Source organism: Aspergillus undulatus, assembly GCF_047715775.1.
Source record: "Aspergillus undulatus strain CBS 261.88 unplaced genomic scaffold BDV17scaffold_1, whole genome shotgun sequence".
Classification (NCBI taxonomy): Eukaryota; Fungi; Ascomycota; class Eurotiomycetes; order Eurotiales; family Aspergillaceae; genus Aspergillus; species Aspergillus undulatus.
In genome coordinates this window covers 1,156,393-1,174,974 of record NW_027396605.1, presented here as the reverse complement: position 1 = coordinate 1,174,974, position 18,582 = coordinate 1,156,393, and the positions used below count along the sequence as shown (strand labels likewise).

At 50.6% G+C, this 18,582-nt stretch overlaps 5 protein-coding genes across 5 annotated transcripts; 2 read left to right on the top strand and 3 right to left on the bottom strand.

Annotated features, from left to right (window-relative positions):
- Window positions 1-1,611: 1,611 nt before the first annotated feature.
- BDV17DRAFT_8831 (putative C6 transcription factor RosA-like) lies at window positions 1,612-3,947 on the top strand. The gene is made up of 3 exons (XM_073765290.1): window positions 1,612-1,864; window positions 1,913-2,215; window positions 2,261-3,947. Exons 1-3 carry the CDS (start codon window positions 1,755-1,757, stop codon window positions 3,576-3,578), a joined length of 1,731 nt encoding a protein of 576 aa, XP_073621336.1. The 5' UTR covers window positions 1,612-1,754; the 3' UTR covers window positions 3,579-3,947.
- Window positions 3,948-5,093: 1,146 nt separating this feature from the next.
- BDV17DRAFT_8807 (putative 26S proteasome-associated ubiquitin C-terminal hydrolase) lies at window positions 5,094-6,420 on the top strand. The gene is made up of 3 exons (XM_073765289.1): window positions 5,094-5,183; window positions 5,239-5,333; window positions 5,398-6,420. Exons 1-3 carry the CDS (start codon window positions 5,142-5,144, stop codon window positions 6,221-6,223), a joined length of 963 nt encoding a protein of 320 aa, XP_073621335.1. The 5' UTR covers window positions 5,094-5,141; the 3' UTR covers window positions 6,224-6,420.
- Window positions 6,421-6,496: 76 nt separating this feature from the next.
- BDV17DRAFT_249393 (putative importin beta-2 subunit) lies at window positions 6,497-10,652 on the bottom strand. The gene is made up of 3 exons (XM_073756221.1): window positions 10,099-10,652; window positions 7,283-9,889; window positions 6,497-7,218 (listed from the first exon to the last, which is right to left on the bottom strand). Exons 1-3 carry the CDS (start codon window positions 10,198-10,200, stop codon window positions 7,117-7,119), a joined length of 2,811 nt encoding a protein of 936 aa, XP_073621334.1. The 5' UTR covers window positions 10,201-10,652; the 3' UTR covers window positions 6,497-7,116.
- Window positions 10,653-10,822: 170 nt separating this feature from the next.
- Window positions 10,823-14,374, bottom strand: BDV17DRAFT_249391 (SacI domain protein). Its single transcript, XM_073756220.1, has 3 exons — window positions 13,825-14,374; window positions 12,967-13,748; window positions 10,823-12,912 (listed from the first exon to the last, which is right to left on the bottom strand). Exons 1-3 carry the CDS (start codon window positions 14,036-14,038, stop codon window positions 10,999-11,001), a joined length of 2,910 nt encoding a protein of 969 aa, XP_073621333.1. The 5' UTR covers window positions 14,039-14,374; the 3' UTR covers window positions 10,823-10,998.
- Window positions 14,375-14,424: 50 nt separating this feature from the next.
- BDV17DRAFT_249384 (DUF803 domain membrane protein) lies at window positions 14,425-17,113 on the bottom strand. Its single transcript, XM_073756219.1, has 8 exons — window positions 16,522-17,113; window positions 16,395-16,438; window positions 16,317-16,342; window positions 16,137-16,227; window positions 15,993-16,083; window positions 15,766-15,926; window positions 15,415-15,706; window positions 14,425-15,366 (listed from the first exon to the last, which is right to left on the bottom strand). Exons 1-8 carry the CDS (start codon window positions 16,533-16,535, stop codon window positions 14,886-14,888), a joined length of 1,200 nt encoding a protein of 399 aa, XP_073621332.1. The 5' UTR covers window positions 16,536-17,113; the 3' UTR covers window positions 14,425-14,885.
- Window positions 17,114-18,582: the final 1,469 nt, after the last annotated feature.

Sequence of the window (18,582 nt, the reverse complement as noted above, 5' to 3'; positions counted from 1 at the left end):
CGTCTTGACTCGAAGAGGCAAGATCTCGGTCTATCGCGGGCCTAAATCGTGAACGAGAGGATTGACAGGGTCTAGCTCGTTCTGACGACCAGTCGAGGGCCGAATCCCTAATCTGGTAAACTAGACGTTCCACGTGCTGACAAGCATCATTCTTCCCTTCCCACATTGACAACACCTGTAGGCGCAAAAAAATATACAATGACAAGCCAGCATCATGGGAGTCTCTTTCAGTCTGGATGTGTTTTTGACTTTGTTCTGGTATGAAGGAAGCCTGGGAGAACGCCTCAAGCCCTTCGCCCGACCGACTCCGATGAACCACAGGATGGAAAGGCGCCGTTGGGCTTGGTATGGAGACATCTTCGCTCTCCCCACTCTGCTTTGCTTTGTTGCTTCGCTTCCTGAAGCTTGCTTGACTGCTGCCACAATCTCGCCACAGGGCCGATTCCCTTGATAAGATACTAGAGTTTAGTGACCTATGGTTAGAAAGGCCCAGCCGCGAAATCAGACCCTGGGCGGGAACCTGGAGATGGGAGGATCTGGTAAGCTATTGGATCGATGGATCCTACTGTTTTCAGTTAGTCAAGGTTGGAGAAGAAGCTGGACTCTGGAGACCAGGGTTTTAGGCTGTAGCTATGAGCCTTGGAATGAACTCTGACACACAGCTGCTGTGAGACTTCGCTTGCCCAGGAATTACTTTCTTCAGTAACCAGTCAGTAGAAAGGAGTCAGAGCAGGTCCCACTCGCTTGGGAACGGGACAAGATAACGTTATGTGACTGATGTTCGAAGATGACAGGGAACGCCCATGTCAATCATTATTAATCAGAACTGCTAGCGCACTGCCCTCGATGACCCCAGTGAGGCCACCGTAGGCGTGAATATTGGAAACGAACTGGGGTGAGGAGGCTCAAACTCCTCATCTCATTCTCTCGACCACGGCCACGTTCCTCCTGCGCTAACTGCGAAGAGGTACTTCTGACTGTCAGATTCTATTCTCACAGAACAGGCTACTATACTCCCGCATTTCTCGGACTCGTTCTCGTTCTGGACACTGAGACAGACAGGACAGACAGTATGGAACAGCATCTCAGTCGACTGGGCGCTCCGTGGCGTCTCCCATTTCCTCTGCTTCTCCAGTCTCCAGACCGTCGACTAGCTCTAGTTTGCTTTTTCTCTTTCTGCTCCCTGATAATTCCCTTTTTTATATATTTTTTATTTTATTTTATTTTCTGGTCTTCCGCCCCTCCCCAGTTAACCTTAGCTTCTGCTCTGAATACTTTAATATTTAGCCTCCCTCCACCTTCACTCTCCTGTTCCTGTCACTGTCAGTTGTCTACTGCATCTCTCGCTATAAAAATAACTGCTGGCTGCCGTTTTCTCGTATTCCCACGTGCTTTCCTCACCACCGGCTTCATCTTGTTTCTTCCTCCTCCACTCTCATCGCGCCTGTCCTCCTCCAAACCTGCCTGAGCTTTGCGGCTCGTGGTTATTTTTGGACTCTGCTGCATTCCTCATCACTCACTTGAGGACTCTTCGTTACTTCCCCAGTCGATGGGTCTGACTCTCCGATAAATATCCTCCACATCCTCTCCCCCTCGGCTCTGACCTTGCTGCCTTGACATCCTCACTCACGACTTGCGTCGTCGCTTTGCCTTCATCTACTTCTTCTATCCTGGGTAGTTGACTTCTATCCTGTCCCTTCCTTCTTACTTGCTCTCATTCCTTCCTATATATCCATCCTTTATATACATCAAAAATGGCTGGTCCTGGCGGCGGTCCCCCTCGCAAGAGCCACACCAAGTCGCGCTTTGGCTGCAAGACTTGCAAGAAGCGTCATATCCGTTGCGATGAAACATTCCCTCAGTGGTATGGTTCTTGGTACCAACCTTTCAGATCATTCAACTAATTGAGCAGTCGCAACTGTACCAAGCATAACTGTCGTTGCGATTACATGGATGTTGCTACCGTAAACAACGAGTCGACCTCTGTCCGCAACGTCCCTGACCTGCTCATGTCAGCAGAAATCGAAATGGAGATCAAGAACTGGCATCACACCGGGCTGCCACCATACCCCGAGCTTATGCACTTCTCGCGTAACTGCTGGAGCAAACTATCTCGGACCGATCTTCGTCTCATTCACCACATCATTGGCCTTTCTATCGATCTTCATCGGCGAAACCTCAGCAGTTGCACTATCTGGGCTCAGAAAATGTCACTGTAAGTTTCAGTTGATTGCAATCAAGACCTCCACTAACAGCATAGCTTTCTTTACATCGCCAACTCCCATGACTTTGTGATGAGCTCGATATTAGCCTTATCCGCGGCGCACCTTGCCTGGATTACTCGGAACCAAGAAACCAAACAGTTGGCCTTTCACCACCGCGCTATCGCTATTCAAGGCCTTCAAAAGGCAACCACCATGTTCTCTAGAGAGAATACTGACGGCATTCTCGCTGCCTCGATCTTGCTTTCTTGGCAAGACAACGAATGGCGGAGCTGGGCGTCTCTACAACAGGGCGTGACGTCTGTCCTGGACTTGATGCCTCATATGTGGAAACAGGAGTCTGAGCTTGCAATGTTCTTGGAGAATCAACGGTATCTAGCAAACGTAAATTCCCCGGTGGTTGCTGGCTTTTCATTTCAAGACGAGGACCTGGCCAGCCTTGACCACACCATCATCACTCTTCAAACCGTCCAAAAGCGAGTCGCGCCCAACCATGAGCACTACCGTCGAATTGGAGAACTGCTCGAGTTTACCCGACATTTTCAACGTGACATCCTTTCCCTAACCGCCGAGCAGGCCTTCGAGCGTGTGCAGCCTCTAAGACAATGGCTCTTTTGGCTCCCTCCAGCAATGTTGCGAGGAGGCGATGGTGACACTGGCGCCTTGTCTATACTGGCGCAGTTCTTCGGTGTTGCAGTGGCTCTGGACAGCCTATTTCCCGACTTGGGAGGAGCCTACCTGGGGCCGATGTCTGTGGGGCCCATTGAAGAGATCTATCGCACCATCTACGCCCGAAATGCCACCACTCCTTACAACCCCGACGCACAACTGGCTTTATCCATTATGGAACTCCCTCGACACCTCGCAGCCAAATACCGTTCCCATGTACAATGGTCTCCACGGACATCAGTCGACTACTACTCTCCGCCACCCACGAGCCCCTTCCAAGTCATGAACGACTTCCGTCTAGCATCCTCCCCTTCACCTTCCTCTGTCTCCGCTTCCTACACCCCCTATACCCCTCCTCTCCAGTCTCCCCAGGCGGTGACGATTGCGAGCTCACCTTTCGAGGTTTCTGCGTCGTATGTGACGGCGCCAGGCTCAGCGAGCCTTTACCCCTCCCCGCAACTTCTCTCGGATACTCGAGAGGAGCCTACTGATTGCAGCCATCCAGGCTCTCTTCAGCCATCTTCACCTTACTCGCCATCGTATCTCGAGGATATCGTGAACGGGGCCGTTTCCCGGGTTGATGGAGGACTGGGATTGAGTCCGTTAGAACTCTACGAAGATCCGCACTCTGTTGTTGCCGATTATGGCACTCCTGGGTCTGTTTGGCCGGGAAGCATTTGCACATAAATCATTTTTTCCCCTTCTTTTCTCTCAACTATCTTCAGTCAGTTTACAACAATCCACTCTACAAACAAAACGCATTCAGGTTGAGCTTGAAATTGCATTGCTTTATGGCGATAGAAAGGTTGGGACTGAATCTCCAAGGCGGCTTGTGTGTCATTTTGTTCTCTCTTCTTTCTATATTTACGAAAACCGTTATTTTGATGGATTGATTTGGCAAACAGCCACAGAACAGTGAGCAATGGAGGAACTCCGAGTTATCGGAGAGCGATATACCCAATATAATCTTTTCGTGCTTTGGCGATGTGTTGGACTAATAATGCGGATACGATTTGCATATGCAATCTGGATTGGACATTCTCATGAATAATAATAGGTATCTGACAATCTATACTCTATGACTCCTCATTCATTAGCTCCCAGTACCAGCTACCCGAACAGTATAGTGCCCCGTTAAAGACTAACAGGAGTATTCCTTCGTACTATGCACATCTGGGGTAGGTATCAGGTAGTTGAAGTAACCTCACGATATAAATAGATAATACGAGGACCCTCAAGAAGATCGACGACGGTTGGCGTTCCCACAGGTGGCCTGAAACGAGCTTAATCTGATCGTCGATGCAAGTTGATATGCTAGATTGAACAATACGAGCGTAGACCTTGCTCCAGTGGGTAGAGGTATATGCACCTCAAGTGGAGGCAAGAACGTCGTCACAGCGAAGTAGAGCTGAATTAGCATTTAGTCAAGTGGCTTGTTCAAGATAGAAACTAACCTGTGACTTCGAGCAGGACCCTCTCGTGAGTCGCTGGAGAGTATACTGCACTCCTCTTTGTATGGATAAAACAGTAGTAGTAGAATTATCTCTCAAGCTCAATGAGATTGGCGGGCCGGCCCACTTGCAGATGACTTTCCGGAAGAGTTCTCTGACCTCCATGACGCCCATCTCGACTCCTCTATCGAGCTAAAGAGAACCATACCCCAAGGAAAATTCAGCCCCCACCCGCCCCAGACTTCCATGAGAGTCATACCCATCACCTGCCCAGTGCACCCCCGATTAGAAATCCACTCTGCTCGCGACATGCCATGGCGCAATGGCATGTCATTGCATCCCTTGTTCCTCGGAACAAGAGACGTCCTTGGGTCTAGTCTCCTTCAGCTTCAGCCCTCCAAGACCCCCAACTGGTCATTCCCAGTCCCGATTAATCTCGAGACCTCAGATGGGTGGGGTCGGGCCCACTAATCTGAGTCTGGCTGTCTAACCGCAACGGGAAGCACTCGTATTCGGCATTTTCCGCTATGCCGCTTTTAGAAACTGTGCTAGCCGGATTAGATTGGCACTGTTTAGCTTGGTTTGGTTAGGCTGGTTCTCTCCTCACCTCGAGTCCACGGTCGAGAGCTCTGCCTTGTTTGAGCTGTATGTATGTTTGTGGGCATTGCACCGTACACAAACAGGACAAACATCCGGCGCATCGAACAATGTCATCACATCATTATTCTTCTGAGGTTGAGGGTCACGAAGCTTGTTTACGACAGCTTTGAGCTATACGACTCTCACAAAAAAAGAAAAAATGGCTGACGCAGCGGGTTGGAGTACAATTGAGTCCGACGAGGTACGTATACAACTATTCATTGACCGGACAAGAACTAATGGATTCTCCTCCGTAGGGCGTCTTCACCTCTCTAATCGAGAACCTCGGCGTCAAGGGCGTCCAGTTCGAGGAGTTGATCTCTCTTGATCCAGATACGATACGCTCATTAGGGTACTCATCCTTATTCCCCAACAACATGCAGTCAACGCTAACACAATACCCGGTCCAAAAACAGAACCGTCTACGGCGTAATCTTCCTCTTCAAATACCTCCGCCCCCAAGCCACCCCCTCCTCATCAAACACCCAAGACGGCACCCCCACAGACCCAGCTACCCTGCCAGAATCCTTCTTCTTCGCAAACCAAACAATCCAAAACGCATGCGGAACCCAAGCGATCCTCTCCGTATTGCTAAACCACGACACACCCACCCCGGAAAACAACAACCAGGCCATCACGCTCGGCCCCGAACTCTCCTCCTTCAAGGACTTCACGACGGGGTTCCCGTCTGACCTTCGCGGTGAGGCACTCTCTAACTCTGAGGCCATCCGAAGCGCACATAATGCTTTCGCACGAGCGAGCCCCTTCGTCGATGAGACGGTCCGGAATCGCGATGAGGATGAGGAGGGGGATGTATACCATTTCATCGCGTATACGCCTATAAACGGGACGTTATTCGAGCTTGACGGGTTGCAAGCAAGCCCAATCTCGCATGGGCCCTGCGACGCCGGCACTTTCCCCGAGAAAGTCATTGAGGTCCTACAGCGTCGGATCGCGCGGTATCCCGAGACAGAAACACGGTTCAATCTTATGGCTGCCGTGAAGGATTTGAGGATCCAGGCGGGGGAGGTTGGGGATCTTGAGACGTTGCGGAATGAGGAGCGGAAGAGGGCTGCTTGGGCTTGGGAGAATGGATTGCGTAGGAGTAATTTTGTGGGCTTTATTGGGGAGGTTCTGAAGGGGGTTGCGGCGGGGAAGCACGCGCAGGGTGGGGAGGGGGGTGTTGATGAGTGGGTGAGGAAGGCGGAGGGGGAGACGGCGAGGAGGTTGAGGAGGGCTTAGATTAGTAGTCCCCTCTTCCTTGTCTTCTGGTTCTGCTTGAGGATAATGGGTCTCATTTGTATTATATGATCACGCAACTTGCGGTACGACCTTAGTCGTGACAGGGCAAAAAATGCAAATCGAAGTACCTTCCTGCTTCATTCGCGAAGACTACTATTACTAATGAAGACTCTACAAGTCCTCTACCTAGGTAGTTTGAATGTCTTACCGGCGGACTGAAATCACTATTCCATGAAGTCAAGAAACAGTCACTCTCCGCCCATGCGTTCATACTGACTGAACAAAAAAAAGGCTATCATCAGAAAATCTACTAATATGCTACCTAGTCTATCTAACGCAAATAAGTGCAAGAAAAAAAAAGGACCCAGATGTACAGCTAAAATCGCAAAGAAAATCATCTCATAAAGCATCAATGAACGAAGCCGGCCGTGCCATGCCATGCCATCCCACTCCATTACCATAGGCGTCTCTCATACTTACCCGGACTCAGGACCAGACCTGAGTTCGGGCTTGGAATTCCACCTCTTCCTCTTCCTCGTCAATATGTAAGCCCTTCGTTCAGACATAGAAATGAAGGTTACATATCATTTATATCCATCGAGATTCCGTTGCTCAGGCAGTGTTCCTCCTCTTTAGATCATGCATCCAGACCAGATCGCAATGCCATAAGCAGTAAAAAAAGTGAGAAATTGAGGGGGGAATGAAGGTAAATATACTGATGAAATTGAAAACAAAGATATGAATCAAATCAAGTAGGAAGGAAAAAGAAATCAAAGTAGATGATGATGATTTTATACGCCTTTCGCCAGTACCCATGAACGAAATGAAATGCTGAAACATGACAGAAATAATAAGACGAAATGGACTGAAATGAGATGAAATGGATGGAATATCTAAATCTGGTATACAGAGCGGAGTTTCTGCGTGACCGGGGTCGGAAGCTGGGACATGAACGAATCGAAATCGGGTATCATATTTTTGTAACCTTGGAGGACCTGTTTCTGTTAGTATTACTCAGCTTGAAAGAGGTGGGAACGGGAGAAAGGGGGGGGAATATACCTGTTGGAAAGAACTCTGGATATCTTGAAACTCATCCTGGTGAAGCGACTTGCTCGGGAAAGCGGCAATGGCCGCAAAGTAATCCCCAAGACTCGACTCCATAGCCGCCGGGTTCTTCATAACGACCTGGTTGAATCCCAAGAACGCGGATGCCTTTTCACGCGTAAAGTCGATCCTGCTCATTGACTTGAGGAAGATACCCGCATACTCGGCCAACCGGGGCGCGAGCTGGTCCGAGCAACAGATTCCCAACCGGCCTAGTGCCATCGCGGCGTTCTCGTTGACCGAGTCGATGATCTCCTCGTTGTTGATGATCGCTACGAGTCCGTGGTAGAGCTTGTCTGCGTAGGGAGAGAGCGCGGCCTTTTCGTTCACTGCGATTTCACCGCAGGACCAGCATGCGTTGTTGAGCACGCTGAATCCAGTGTGTCGGTCGTCGTCGCGGATGAGATCAAGGTCGAGCTGCTTGATTAGGATTGGCAGGATGTTGTTGGTGAATGGCTCGAGTTGGGGGAAGATGTTGATGGCGCAGTCGCCGAGTAAGGCGTATGATGACTGGCGCACTTCGTAGTTCGGATCCTCCATGCAGAAGCAGAGCAGGTCGAAGAACCGGGGTTGGGAGTTGGCGACCAGCTCTCCGCTCTTGTTGGGGTCTATCGCCTGAATGATCGCGCTCAACAGGTCCAAGCTTGTCACCAGGAAGTCCTTGTCGGGCTCGTCGATGGTGTGGTTGTTGACCGAGGCAACGTATTCCTGCAAGTTCTCGTAAATGATCTTGGTGCACCGCTGGAAGAGCGGAGGCGCAAACTGAGCGAACCCGTCGCCATACGCAGCAGCCACGTATCCCAAGCATTCCAGCAGGGGAAAAAGTTCTCGAGACTGATCTGACACCTTGTTGTAGCGATCGATGAGGGCGGGCATGAGGATTTGGACAAGGTGAGGTTTCCCTAATTCGCCCATGACGCACTCGGCCAGAGTCTGCACACAGTCGTAGAGAATGTACATGTTCCGGTCCTTGTATTTTCCGAAGCAGAGCACAAATTGACGTAGGATAGGCTCGCAGTATGGGATAAGATTGGCGTCGGACTTTTCTTCCAAGCTGGCAAAGGCAGAGGCAGCCGCTTCTTGAACCTTCTTCCTTCCATCGAGCATCCGGCGCAAGATACCGTCCATCATAGGCTCGAAGAACTGCGAACGTTCCGCGGGGTTTTCAATGTGCGAAGCCCATTCAGAGTAACGGCCGAGACACCAGCAGGTGATTTGTCGGACCACAGGTTGTGAGTCGTTGAGCAGCGAGATGAGATACGGGACAAGTTCTGGGAGATGGGGAGTGACTGCGTCCATACAGCCGTCGGCAACGGCACCGAGCGTCAAAACAGCAGCCTCGCGCTGCACCCATTGTTCGTGGCGGAGAGTCTCCTTGAGATAAGGTAGAATGACTTCGAAAATCGGTTCGTGGTAAACGTTTGAAAAGACATCCAACGCAGCAGCAGAGCACTTGCGCAGTGTCCACTCATCCTCGGGGTCATCTCCGAACTCAGAGTCCTCGATCTCGCCTTCGCTCAAGTCGTCATCATCTTCCAGTGCCGGCACCGGCGCATTACCATTCTGCTGCCCACCAGTTTTGGACATGTCTAAGCGGCCAGCCTTGGATCGGGCGAACTGCGGCTTCAGGTCTTCCTCGCGGTCTTCAACGTCGGCATCGTCGCCCTCTGCGGCAAGCCGCTCAGCCTCCTCCTCATCATATACCATGCTCTGCAATAGCACCGGCACGATCTTAGGCATGTGAGGCGCTAGCGGCTGCTGTAGCGCAGCCTGCTCACCCGCAACCAGCCAGAACTCGGCCGCATCGAGGTTCAACTCCGGGTCGATCTGACTCTGCTGCTGCATAATAATGTAGTTGACCAGCCCCTCCATGTGGGGAATGAGCTTCTCCGGAGCAAAGTCCACGAGCTGTGCGAAAGCCTGGCACACCGTCCGCTGAACTTCCAGGGAAGTGTCACTGGAAAGCTGGAACAACTGCGACAAGAACACGTCCATTTGAGCAACAAGGGCCTTGGGTCGGTGCGGAAGGAAGATAAGAATTGCTTTCAGCGCGGACTCGCGAATCTTGAAGCTCTCGATTGAGCTAAACGACAGTAGCTTCGGGATGATAACGTCCAGGGGACACTGCCCGCTGTAATCCCGCTCTAGAATTCTGCGGTTATCCTCGCAGACCTTGTACAGCGCCGACATGGCCGCTTCCCGAGTCGTAGTAGCGCCATCTCCATTCTCAACTAGCGCCAGCAGCTCATGAAGCACCTCGGGCCACGCCAATAACCCTGCCTTTGCAATCAACTCTGTTATAACGGTACCGGCGGAGTTCCGCACCTGCGGGTTGGCATCGCGGAGACCGACGAGTGTAGCGGATCGAATATATGAGAGAGAGTCCTGGGGGATAGTGTTGTACGCAACGTGGATCTTCATTTTGAGGTTCAGGGCCGCAGCGACTCGGACGACTTCGTATTCCGCAAGCTCCATATTCAGCCCGGAGGGCTTCTGCGGCGTGCAGAAGAGATAAACCAGATAATTGACGAAATCGGGCGACGAGGTTGCTTGTACGAGCATCTGTCGGGGCCGAAGCGTGCATTCATGTCAGTCCACTCCATCATAGAAAAATTTCCAGGCGCAACAGGGAGTTAAACTAGGTCCGGTCGCAGACAGGGGAAGCTGGACATTAAATCCGGGCTGCAACTTCGAATATTGGCACATAGAGAAGCGAAGCGGAAGAAGGAGAGCGACAAGTAGCAAAAAGTGAATACGAATGCGCAACACACCTGTTCGGCCTGCTTTTGAGCGGGCGGATTGTAAGAATTCAACGAATCCCTGAGGCAGTAGGCCAGCTGCCCCAGTGGCTCCTCCTGAGGCTGCCACTCCATGGTAAAGAAACTATACGAGAAGCGACGGACTCAACCTATAACAATTGAATCCCAAATATGGCGAAAGAGATGCAAAATAAAGGGAGAGGGGGGAGAAGAGGGGAGAAGAGGCCCGCAGGAGATTGGGAGGGAGTGTGGTGGTGGACGGCAATTGTGTAGGCCCAGAGTGCAAACCCCGCTGTGTCTGTGTGAGTGGGAACTCTGCTCCAACCCTTCCCCAGAACAACGTCTTGTGCTCGCTCTGCTCGAGGTCGCTTTGAAGATAAGACCGATACGATTATCAAGCGTGAAAAAAATGAACATACAAAGATAGGACCCCGCCGCTTACAGGGATTATGCCCAGCCCAACAAGGAACAGTAAGAAAGTTCAGCGCCGTCAACTCGATACAACATCATGATTACACCGAATAGCAAAGAGAAAAGTCAGACTCTTAGGGCAAACTCAGTACTTCCCAGATGCTCGGGAGGGGACTCATTCCGACAAAGAGGAATAAAGTCCCGTCAACCTAGACTATGTAGCAGATTCTAGAGTTCTCAACCAACTCTTTACTGCGCATGTTCATGGCCGTCCGCACTGGCCATTACCGTAACAAAACGGGCATCTAGATGGTTTCTTGAGGCCTGAACAATTGCAACATCAGACAAGAGACAAATAATAAGGTTATAAGAATTAGAATACACGGATTAATCTTGCAGTTACGAGTTCCGTATATGAGTCTCAGTCGTATCCCAGTCCTCTCCAGCTTTAGCTGCTATCTAACTCTAGGGTATATCCACAAATAAGATCAAAGCTTCAAGTTAAGCCCAGACCATCTTCTTGATGTCGTGCACCAAATGCTCCAGCAGCCCCGTGCGCTTCTTCGCTTCGGCAAGCGATATGATCTCAGCCTCTTCAATCACAGAGAAACGGGATTCGCCATCCGTTTGCCTGCTCTCACCCGCCGTCGCGGCTCGCTCAATCTCCTCACAGATATTCCGCACCCATTCCCTCTCGCTCACTGTAGCGCTTTTCCTGCGCTGCGTTTGCGTCACTGAATTGGACAGCGGATGGGCTTTGAATGCCATGATGCGCGTTTTTGCCCGCTGCGAGCCCTTGAACCACGAGGTTACATCCCACTGATTGTTGTTGTCTAGCGCTTTGGGATCGACTTCGCTCTGAAGGGAGCGGGTGTTGACTCGGAGTGCATTGTTGTCACCCTCGCGAAACTCGAGTACCAGTCCGATGTTGCGTTGCTCGTCGGATTGTGCATCTGTTAGGGTTGACGTGATATATGTGCCGTAGTTGATTCGTGTGATTGAGCGGAGGTCGATTCGTTCAAAGGACAATACCTTGTCGGTGTTCCAGTCAAAGCGGCAACTGTAAACGGCAGCATCTGTAAGAAGCATGACTGATTCCTCGAATGGCAATGTCCTGAGTGTGTTTGGTTGTCGCGGCGTAAGCATGGTCCATCCGCCTAGGAACTCCTCGGTCTGATTACTGATAACGATACGGCAACTGGTGTCGATTGCGTTCTGTCTGAGCTTCTGAACAGATATTCCGGGATCCGCTGTCTGCAGCTCTGTTGCGAACTCCTGGAATACCTGGGTGGAAACATTCCCCAGGAGGTAGTCAACACATGCCTGCGAGAAGTAATCGTTGACAATGTTGTTGTAGTACCGAGATAGTGTCAGGCCAAAGTCATTCAAAGCTCCGCGGTAGTCTCGTTTCCTGGTTCTGGTATAATCCCCCTTCAGCGCTGCTGTTGAGGAGTACTGCTTTGATATGGCATCTCCATTGTCGGCCCACAATATGTTGAACCACCTCGTAGAAGAATCACCACCCAGGTCAATATCAATACCTTCCTGCTTTAACTCGCGCTCCAGAGCCCACTGGCCAAACGCGCATTGCGCGACGCCTGTGCGGTCCAGGCAATCCATACAGTTGGTCCGCACAATGCCCGTCTGGTTCTGGAGAACGTTGCCGTTGTTCACAACAATACTTTTGAACTCTCCCAATGTATCGGCCAGTTTATCAACGAGCCGACCCACGTTCTCAAATTTCATCCCACGGCACTCATTGTGGAAGTCGAACCACTGGAAACCAAGCGGAACGCCGTCGATACCGCCAGATTTGTTCAACTCTTGAGCATATTTCTCATATTGTTCGCCGATCTTGATTTCGGGAGGACGCTTATCAATGAGAGAAACAGCCTGGATCTTCCCGTACCTGCGACTTATGGTGCGGAAGTGCCGTTCAAACGCAAACTGGTTAGTCTCAGTCGAGTGGTGGAGAACAGGCACCGGCTTGAAGGAGTATGGAGACTGAGAGAAGTATAGCGGAATGGAGCCTCGTAGTTGAAGGTACGAGTAAACGTTACGGGCAGGATCCCAGTCCGGCACTGAGAGAATCTGCTCTGTTTCCACGGTATTGGCGGTGTTCCCGTCATCGTCTACTCCGCGACGAAGATACCGCAGCCCCGGACGCTTAAGAGACCGGCGAGAAATCAGTGTAAGAAGGAAGTTCCGCTTCTCGCCGGCTGTTTGAATCTCTTCCGCTTCTTGTTTCTCGCCGAGAATGCGTGCCTCGGAGGGCTCCGTCTGAGAAGACGAGGAATCCGACTTTGCGGCGACGGTGAATTCACTTTGGCCGACGAAGCCCTGTATTAGCGGCAGGGCAACATGATGCGCCCCGGCTGTAACAAACGGAAGCATGAGGTTTTGATTCCAGAAGTACTAGTCGCGTTGGATTAGCTTATATCAATAGATACCAGAGGATCAAGAACTCACCAACTCATCGGCAGCCTTGTGCAACGGCAAATGCCCATTTGTGGCAGCCGGCTGAGCACTGATCGGCCTGGTGAGGTCATAGTCGTATGAGAAGAAGAAGTTGCGCGAGGAGAATATCAGCTTCGTATAACTCAATAACTTCGGCAGCAACTCAATCGGCTGCGTCGCAGTCGGCGGCTCGACCTCTTCCGCTGGCAAAGCACCCTCCTTCGCAGGCGTAGCAGACTCCGCGTCCGTATTAACAGCATCCGCGGTACGAGCTGCCACAGGGTCACCACCAGAATCACCTTTACCACCCTCCTTAAACTCCACCAACGGTATACCAGAGGTATCATTGTCATCGGTATTCAACTCCGCGGTCCCGAGACCGGGTAGCCCCATCGCCTTCCGCGACAGCCAATTCGCCGCGAAGCGTCCGAACCTTAGCCTCTTCCCCATCATGTTCTCAGTAATATTACTGCTGATGCTATCGTTTCTCCTGGCAGGGCGCGCCTCGCGTACAGGCGAGGTGGGCACCGTGCTGACCTCCGTATCGCCTCCATCAGTCTCTACATCCGAGACATCTGTATCTTCCGATGCGGCATCACTGTCGTCGCTTTCTGGACTGCCTTGCAGAATGCTTTCTTTTGCCTGAGCGATCGCGCGACTGGCGTCTTCGTGGGATGAGGTCGGGATGACAGCGACGTTTGCGATGCTATAGATTGGTTTTCCTTGGATTTGGGCGACTTGTTGGCGCTGGGTTATTGTTATGAGGAATGAGTATGACGCGACGGATAGAAGGCCTGGGATGATCAAATGGGAGAATATTAGCACGACGTGGACTCGATCGATAATGTCAAAGACAATTTTTTCACTTACCCACGAGTCCGTACGTTTCTAAGCCCGCGTAGTCTTTCTCTTCGCTTGGGTCTGATGCGGGACTAGAATATGACGAGATGTGATTCGTCTTGTAGTCGATGCGAATCGATGAGGATTCGCTGTTGGCGTTGTAGCGCAGTCCATTACCTGCGGATTGAAGGATGAGCCCTTCAGCCGCTGCGAAGATGACTATCTTTCTCAGCAGACTAGGCATCTTGTCCGCCTTCCACCGGGCAGTCGTGGTGCCTGGCCGTAAATTTCGCCGAGATGGGGAATCTGGTCGCGTAGGAAGTCCTCGAGAATCGTAAGTTCAGACTGTACTAACCAGCACAGCGGGAGGGCAAGTATGCAGTGGTCAGAATTTTCGTAGGCATTCTCTCTGTGCACTCAAAGGAAGTTGGACGATCGAGATCTTGTATATGGTTGCAATCGGGCTGCAGTCCACATGAGGTCGTCTTGTGTCATGACCCCCCACTCGACTATTGCTGATCGCAGCAAATCCAAGATAAAGTAGTCGACTAGTCGTCGCTTAAGGCTAGAAACCTTAATTATATCAAACCAGACAGCTATCGACTGTATATAAATTTTTTTTTTAAATATTTTTTTTTTATTTCTTCGCTGCAAATCAATAAGCCAAACCGGAGCATGCGCACTCTACGCAAGCCTATGACGTAATTTGAGAGCAGAGACAAAACGCTTGGAATCTATCTCAAAATCGACATCAACGCGTAGGTATATACAAATCAAATCCTTTCACAAGCTCTAACGCCTGCGTTTTTGCCCAATCAATAGTGAAGTCATCCCGAATAGCGGGTTCTCCGCAATTCAGCCAAAGAGCGCCAATCGGCCGCTGGATCTCGTCCATGAAGTGTTCCTGCCATCGGAGCAGGTAAAAGTACATGGTGCCTAATCGTTACAGGCTTTCGAGCAAGACAATCGCGGTGTGATGGCAAGTAGAGAGAATTGAAGTAGGTGGGAAAAGAGACGCAAAAAAAGACATAAAAATCTGTCGTAAACAAAGCTAGCACAGCCAGCAGACAGCTGCGAAATCATGGGTCGTACTATTGATCATCGTGTTTCTTCCGTTGCGCAGATGAATGATCTACCTCCTCGCTCCTCTTGAAGGTAGGGCCGGGCTCTCCGTCGCTTTCCTCGGTCAATTCGGAGAGACCGAAATTTTGGTTCTCGACATCGTATGAGCGGATCAGGCCTTCACGGTCACCGTGTCCGCTCAGGAAGGCGATGCTGGATGAGCTTCGGCGATGGGGGTCACCGCTTCTCCGCGCCTGCATCGAGCGGCGTGTTTGGAAGCCTGCAATTCCGTCGGTGGGAACTCCCTCGTCGTCAAATTTTGCGTTGAGTCTTTGTCCGTCTGGGTCATTTCGGGAGATATTCAAGAGATACACGCCGGAGAAGATAATCAGGAAGCCGCAAAGAAGTGAAATGGTATTGACGGCGTCGGTCGTGTTGAATCCCTTGAACAGGATGAAGGAAGCGCAGAGCGTCGCGGTAGTGAATGTGACATAATACAACGGATTGACACTAGAGTTCGTTAGTCAGATCGGACTTCGTGCGGGTGGAGTTACCCACATCGAGGTCGAAAATTCGTTCAAAGCTTTGTTGAAATAGTTCATCTGCGTGAGGATGCAGAAGACTGTGACGATGAGAAAGACGTAGGTTGAGGCATGAGTGAACTGGTTGTTGCCTCCTAATGTGAGCTTTAGAGCGATTCCGAAAGCTTTGACTGACATGACGGAAACAGATCCGACGGTCGAGCAAATCGAGATGTAAATCAGCGGGTTCTTTTTCCCGTATACTGGTGCGACTCGGTAGATCATCACAGTGGCAAAGATCGCGACGGCAAGACAATAGATCAAAAAGCCTAGAAACGAATTGAACGTTAGAAGGTCTCTGAATGACACGTCCAATACCATGACGTACCAGGCTGGAGCGCATAATGCAAAATCTCGTCGATCGTCTCGACGGGCGTGTCAGGAGGCGCATGTAGGACAATAACAACGGAGCCAAGTAGGCACATAGCACAACCCAGTTTGCCCAAGACACCGAGCCGTTCTTTGAGGAAGTATGACCCTAGTACGGCACTTGAAGATATTAGCAAATGGTCGGTTTACTCGAGCACTGTCCGTATGACAGAAACCCAGACTCACCCAATCAAAACGCTGAGCGCGCCCAATGGTGTGACCAAGATAGCGGGAGCAAACGCGTATGCAGCAAAGTTGGCGGCTTCTCCGATGGCCACTGCAACATTGTTAGCCTCCCAAACAATGTTGTGTAGCAACGAGTTTCCGTACAGATACTGACACCAGCCCACCACGTTGGGCTCTTCAGGTATGAGAAACCTTCGCCTTCAAACCCGTGTTGTTCCGTCGCATGATTCAGACCCTGTTATTATGGTGAGCGATTTGTCCAGGAAGAATGTTATAAACATCGGTTTATCGGTAGAAGGGAAGGCCCGCTCGGAAAGGACATACTATTTTCGTAATGACGAAACTTGTGCCTAAAGAAAAGTCAGCGCTATGCAGGACATAAAGGAAAGCGGAATATCGTACCAATAGCCATTGTGGACATAATGGCCAACAGAAGGCCGATATACCTGTTGACCGGGTCATCCGATTAGAATGCGGTGGCTTAACACATCAAGAGAGCCGGAAACAAGCGATGCGATGCAATGCGTACTTGTCTGAAATCATCGTCGTTACACTTTAGGAGCGGATTGCTCCTCCTAGTATGAAGCCTCCAATTCTAGCAGTTATTCGAAAGAAGAAAAAGCGAGTCGAAGCGAACGATCGCAGAGTGGTATCGGGACGTTTCGTTGGATCGTTGGTCGGCAAGTCAAGCACCCAAAATGCGGCAAGACGAGAACCGTTCGGAATGAGGACGCGAGTCGTAACAAGGGCAGCGAGTGAAAGGAATGGAGCGGCTGAAGACCCTGCAGCCTAAGAATGGAACAGTTGGAAGTCGGACGATAGTCAACGCTGGGAAGGATGTCTGGAGAGATCGATCTCGATGGTGGTCGATTCGGAGGCTGGCTGCGGCCGGGCTGTTGCTGCTAACCTACTGCTGCACTCGTGCGGTGGGGTTTGCTGGGACTGGATCTGGACGCGTAAGTGGCCGAAGCGAACGAAGGCGGCAACCAAGTACTGAGTAGTATAAGTTGGAGGTTGGCGATCAATTTGAAGACAGTTCAAACGAAAGTAAGGAATACCGCGAAGCGCAGAAGCGAGAGTGAAAGAGCGACAGAAGGAGAGAATGAACAAGGGCCGGTTGCAAAGGACAGTTTCAGCCAGGCAAACCAGAGGGTCGCACCGCCAATAAGTAATCTGCCCAGCGGTTTGTCTGGGATGCTCGACGCCTACGCAAGCCAGCCAGGTCCAGATTCCTGTCCCAGATTCGAGGCGCCCGAAATAGAACACTGCACAACAATCACTCTATCTGTCAGCATTCAGTATACGCCAGTATACTATGATTACCACCATCTGTCTATACAGATTATAATCTACTATTTCATTTTCTCAGGCCAGCAGTACCATTCCAATTGTCTCAGCAATGTTTGAATCTCTTCCAGCCCCTTCGCGCGGCCAAGGTGACCGATCGGCGTTTCAACCGCAGCCCAGAAATAGGTGCAGCTCCCACCGAGGCTAAGCAGCGCCTCCAGTTTATGCCATCGTTCGATGCATTATTTAGTTTCTTGGTCTCCCATCGCATTCTTGTGATCCTATACTAATGCTGGACTTCCGTTAACAGAAAATATTTATCAACTCCAACCAAGCTATGTGTCAATATATACTTCTTTCAGGCAGACGGGTATACCCACAAAAGATGAGATTCCCAGGACGATTTGCTTTTTGAATGCTGTTCTTATAGAGCTTGGACATCCTATCGAGTTTCAATACCTAATACCGACGGTTGAGAAACAAGCGTGGGCAGCATATTCACCTTGTAAGCCTGTTGACTCTACTCATGTGGCACATCAAAGACCTTACGGACAGCGGACACTCAGATCCATGGGAGAGCAAGACAGCACGCTTTACCCTGCTATCAAGCCTTGGTGCGCTCTACAGTGGCCTCGAATATCTAGTCTTTCACCGGGTTGCCGCCACTTGATAACTTTGTCTAGACACCAACGCTAGCCCTACAAAAATACCACGGACCGTGCTAGCTTGTCCGGCCCCTACCTGACAAGGATCGATCGACTGCTTCCATCACATCCCCTCGTGTGGCCAAACACTTTCCTTGTGATCCTATTAAGAAAGTCAGATGGTCAGCTCAAGAGGAAGTCAGTTTGACAAGTCTGCGTGAGATTGAGGTATCAACCGGTGTTCGGGACGAAACCCCATCGGCAGGACGCTTTTAGTGCCATAGTATCTGTGGAAAGTGATGTAGAGTAGGGTAGGCACCATAGGTATGAGGATAATGTGCCCTCAACTAGTCAAGTATAGTAACAGTATTCTCTATCAACCGCCATATAATACATTAACAGTGATGCCTAAGATCCAGTCACCAACTAACCCCAGAAGCTGTAGCAAATCTCTTCACTGCACGCCTTTTGATTCAAAGATATAATACAACAATGTATGTATCTGTTTCACATTCGCGCAATGCGAGCGTAAACAAATCCATCCCTGAGGGGAAGAAGTGGTATCTCCATATATATCACCAGAACGCCAAGTCATTTCCCGAGGTATCGCTAACAGAAAATGTGCAAGGACTGGCGAAAGAAAAAGACAAGAAACGGGG

Bases quoted from the DNA above. Each gene is read 5' to 3' on its own strand.
- BDV17DRAFT_249391 (XM_073756220.1), bottom strand. From the start codon at position 14,038: ATGCCTAGTCTGCTGAGAAAGATAGTCATCTTCGCAGCGGCTGAAGGG. The intron at 13,749-13,824 runs GTAAGTGAAAAA...TGATCATCCCAG, and splicing joins AGAAACGTACGGACTCGTGG to GCCTTCTATCCGTCGCGTCA. The intron at 12,913-12,966 runs GTGAGTTCTTGA...CAACGCGACTAG, and splicing joins ACAAGGCTGCCGATGAGTTG to TACTTCTGGAATCAAAACCT.
- BDV17DRAFT_8807 (XM_073765289.1), top strand. From the start codon at position 5,142: ATGGCTGACGCAGCGGGTTGGAGTACAATTGAGTCCGACGAG. The intron at 5,184-5,238 runs GTACGTATACAA...TCTCCTCCGTAG, and splicing joins GTACAATTGAGTCCGACGAG to GGCGTCTTCACCTCTCTAAT. The intron at 5,334-5,397 runs GTACTCATCCTT...GTCCAAAAACAG, and splicing joins GATACGATACGCTCATTAGG to AACCGTCTACGGCGTAATCT.
- BDV17DRAFT_249384 (XM_073756219.1), bottom strand. The intron at 16,084-16,136 runs GTACGGAAACTC...ACAATGTTGCAG, and splicing joins GTGGGCTGGTGTCAGTATCT to TGGCCATCGGAGAAGCCGCC. The intron at 15,927-15,992 runs GTGAGTCTGGGT...AATATCTTCAAG, and splicing joins GCGCTCAGCGTTTTGATTGG to TGCCGTACTAGGGTCATACT.
- BDV17DRAFT_8831 (XM_073765290.1), top strand. From the start codon at position 1,755: ATGGCTGGTCCTGGCGGCGGTCCCCCTCGCAAGAGCCACACCAAGTCG. The intron at 1,865-1,912 runs GTATGGTTCTTG...CTAATTGAGCAG, and splicing joins GATGAAACATTCCCTCAGTG to TCGCAACTGTACCAAGCATA. The intron at 2,216-2,260 runs GTAAGTTTCAGT...CTAACAGCATAG, and splicing joins TGGGCTCAGAAAATGTCACT to CTTTCTTTACATCGCCAACT.
- BDV17DRAFT_249393 (XM_073756221.1), bottom strand. From the start codon at position 10,200: ATGGAGTGGCAGCCTCAGGAGGAGCCACTGGGGCAGCTGGCCTACTGC. The intron at 9,890-10,098 runs GTGTGTTGCGCA...CGGCCCCGACAG, and splicing joins CTCAAAAGCAGGCCGAACAG to ATGCTCGTACAAGCAACCTC. The intron at 7,219-7,282 runs GTATATTCCCCC...TAACAGAAACAG, and splicing joins TCCAGAGTTCTTTCCAACAG to GTCCTCCAAGGTTACAAAAA.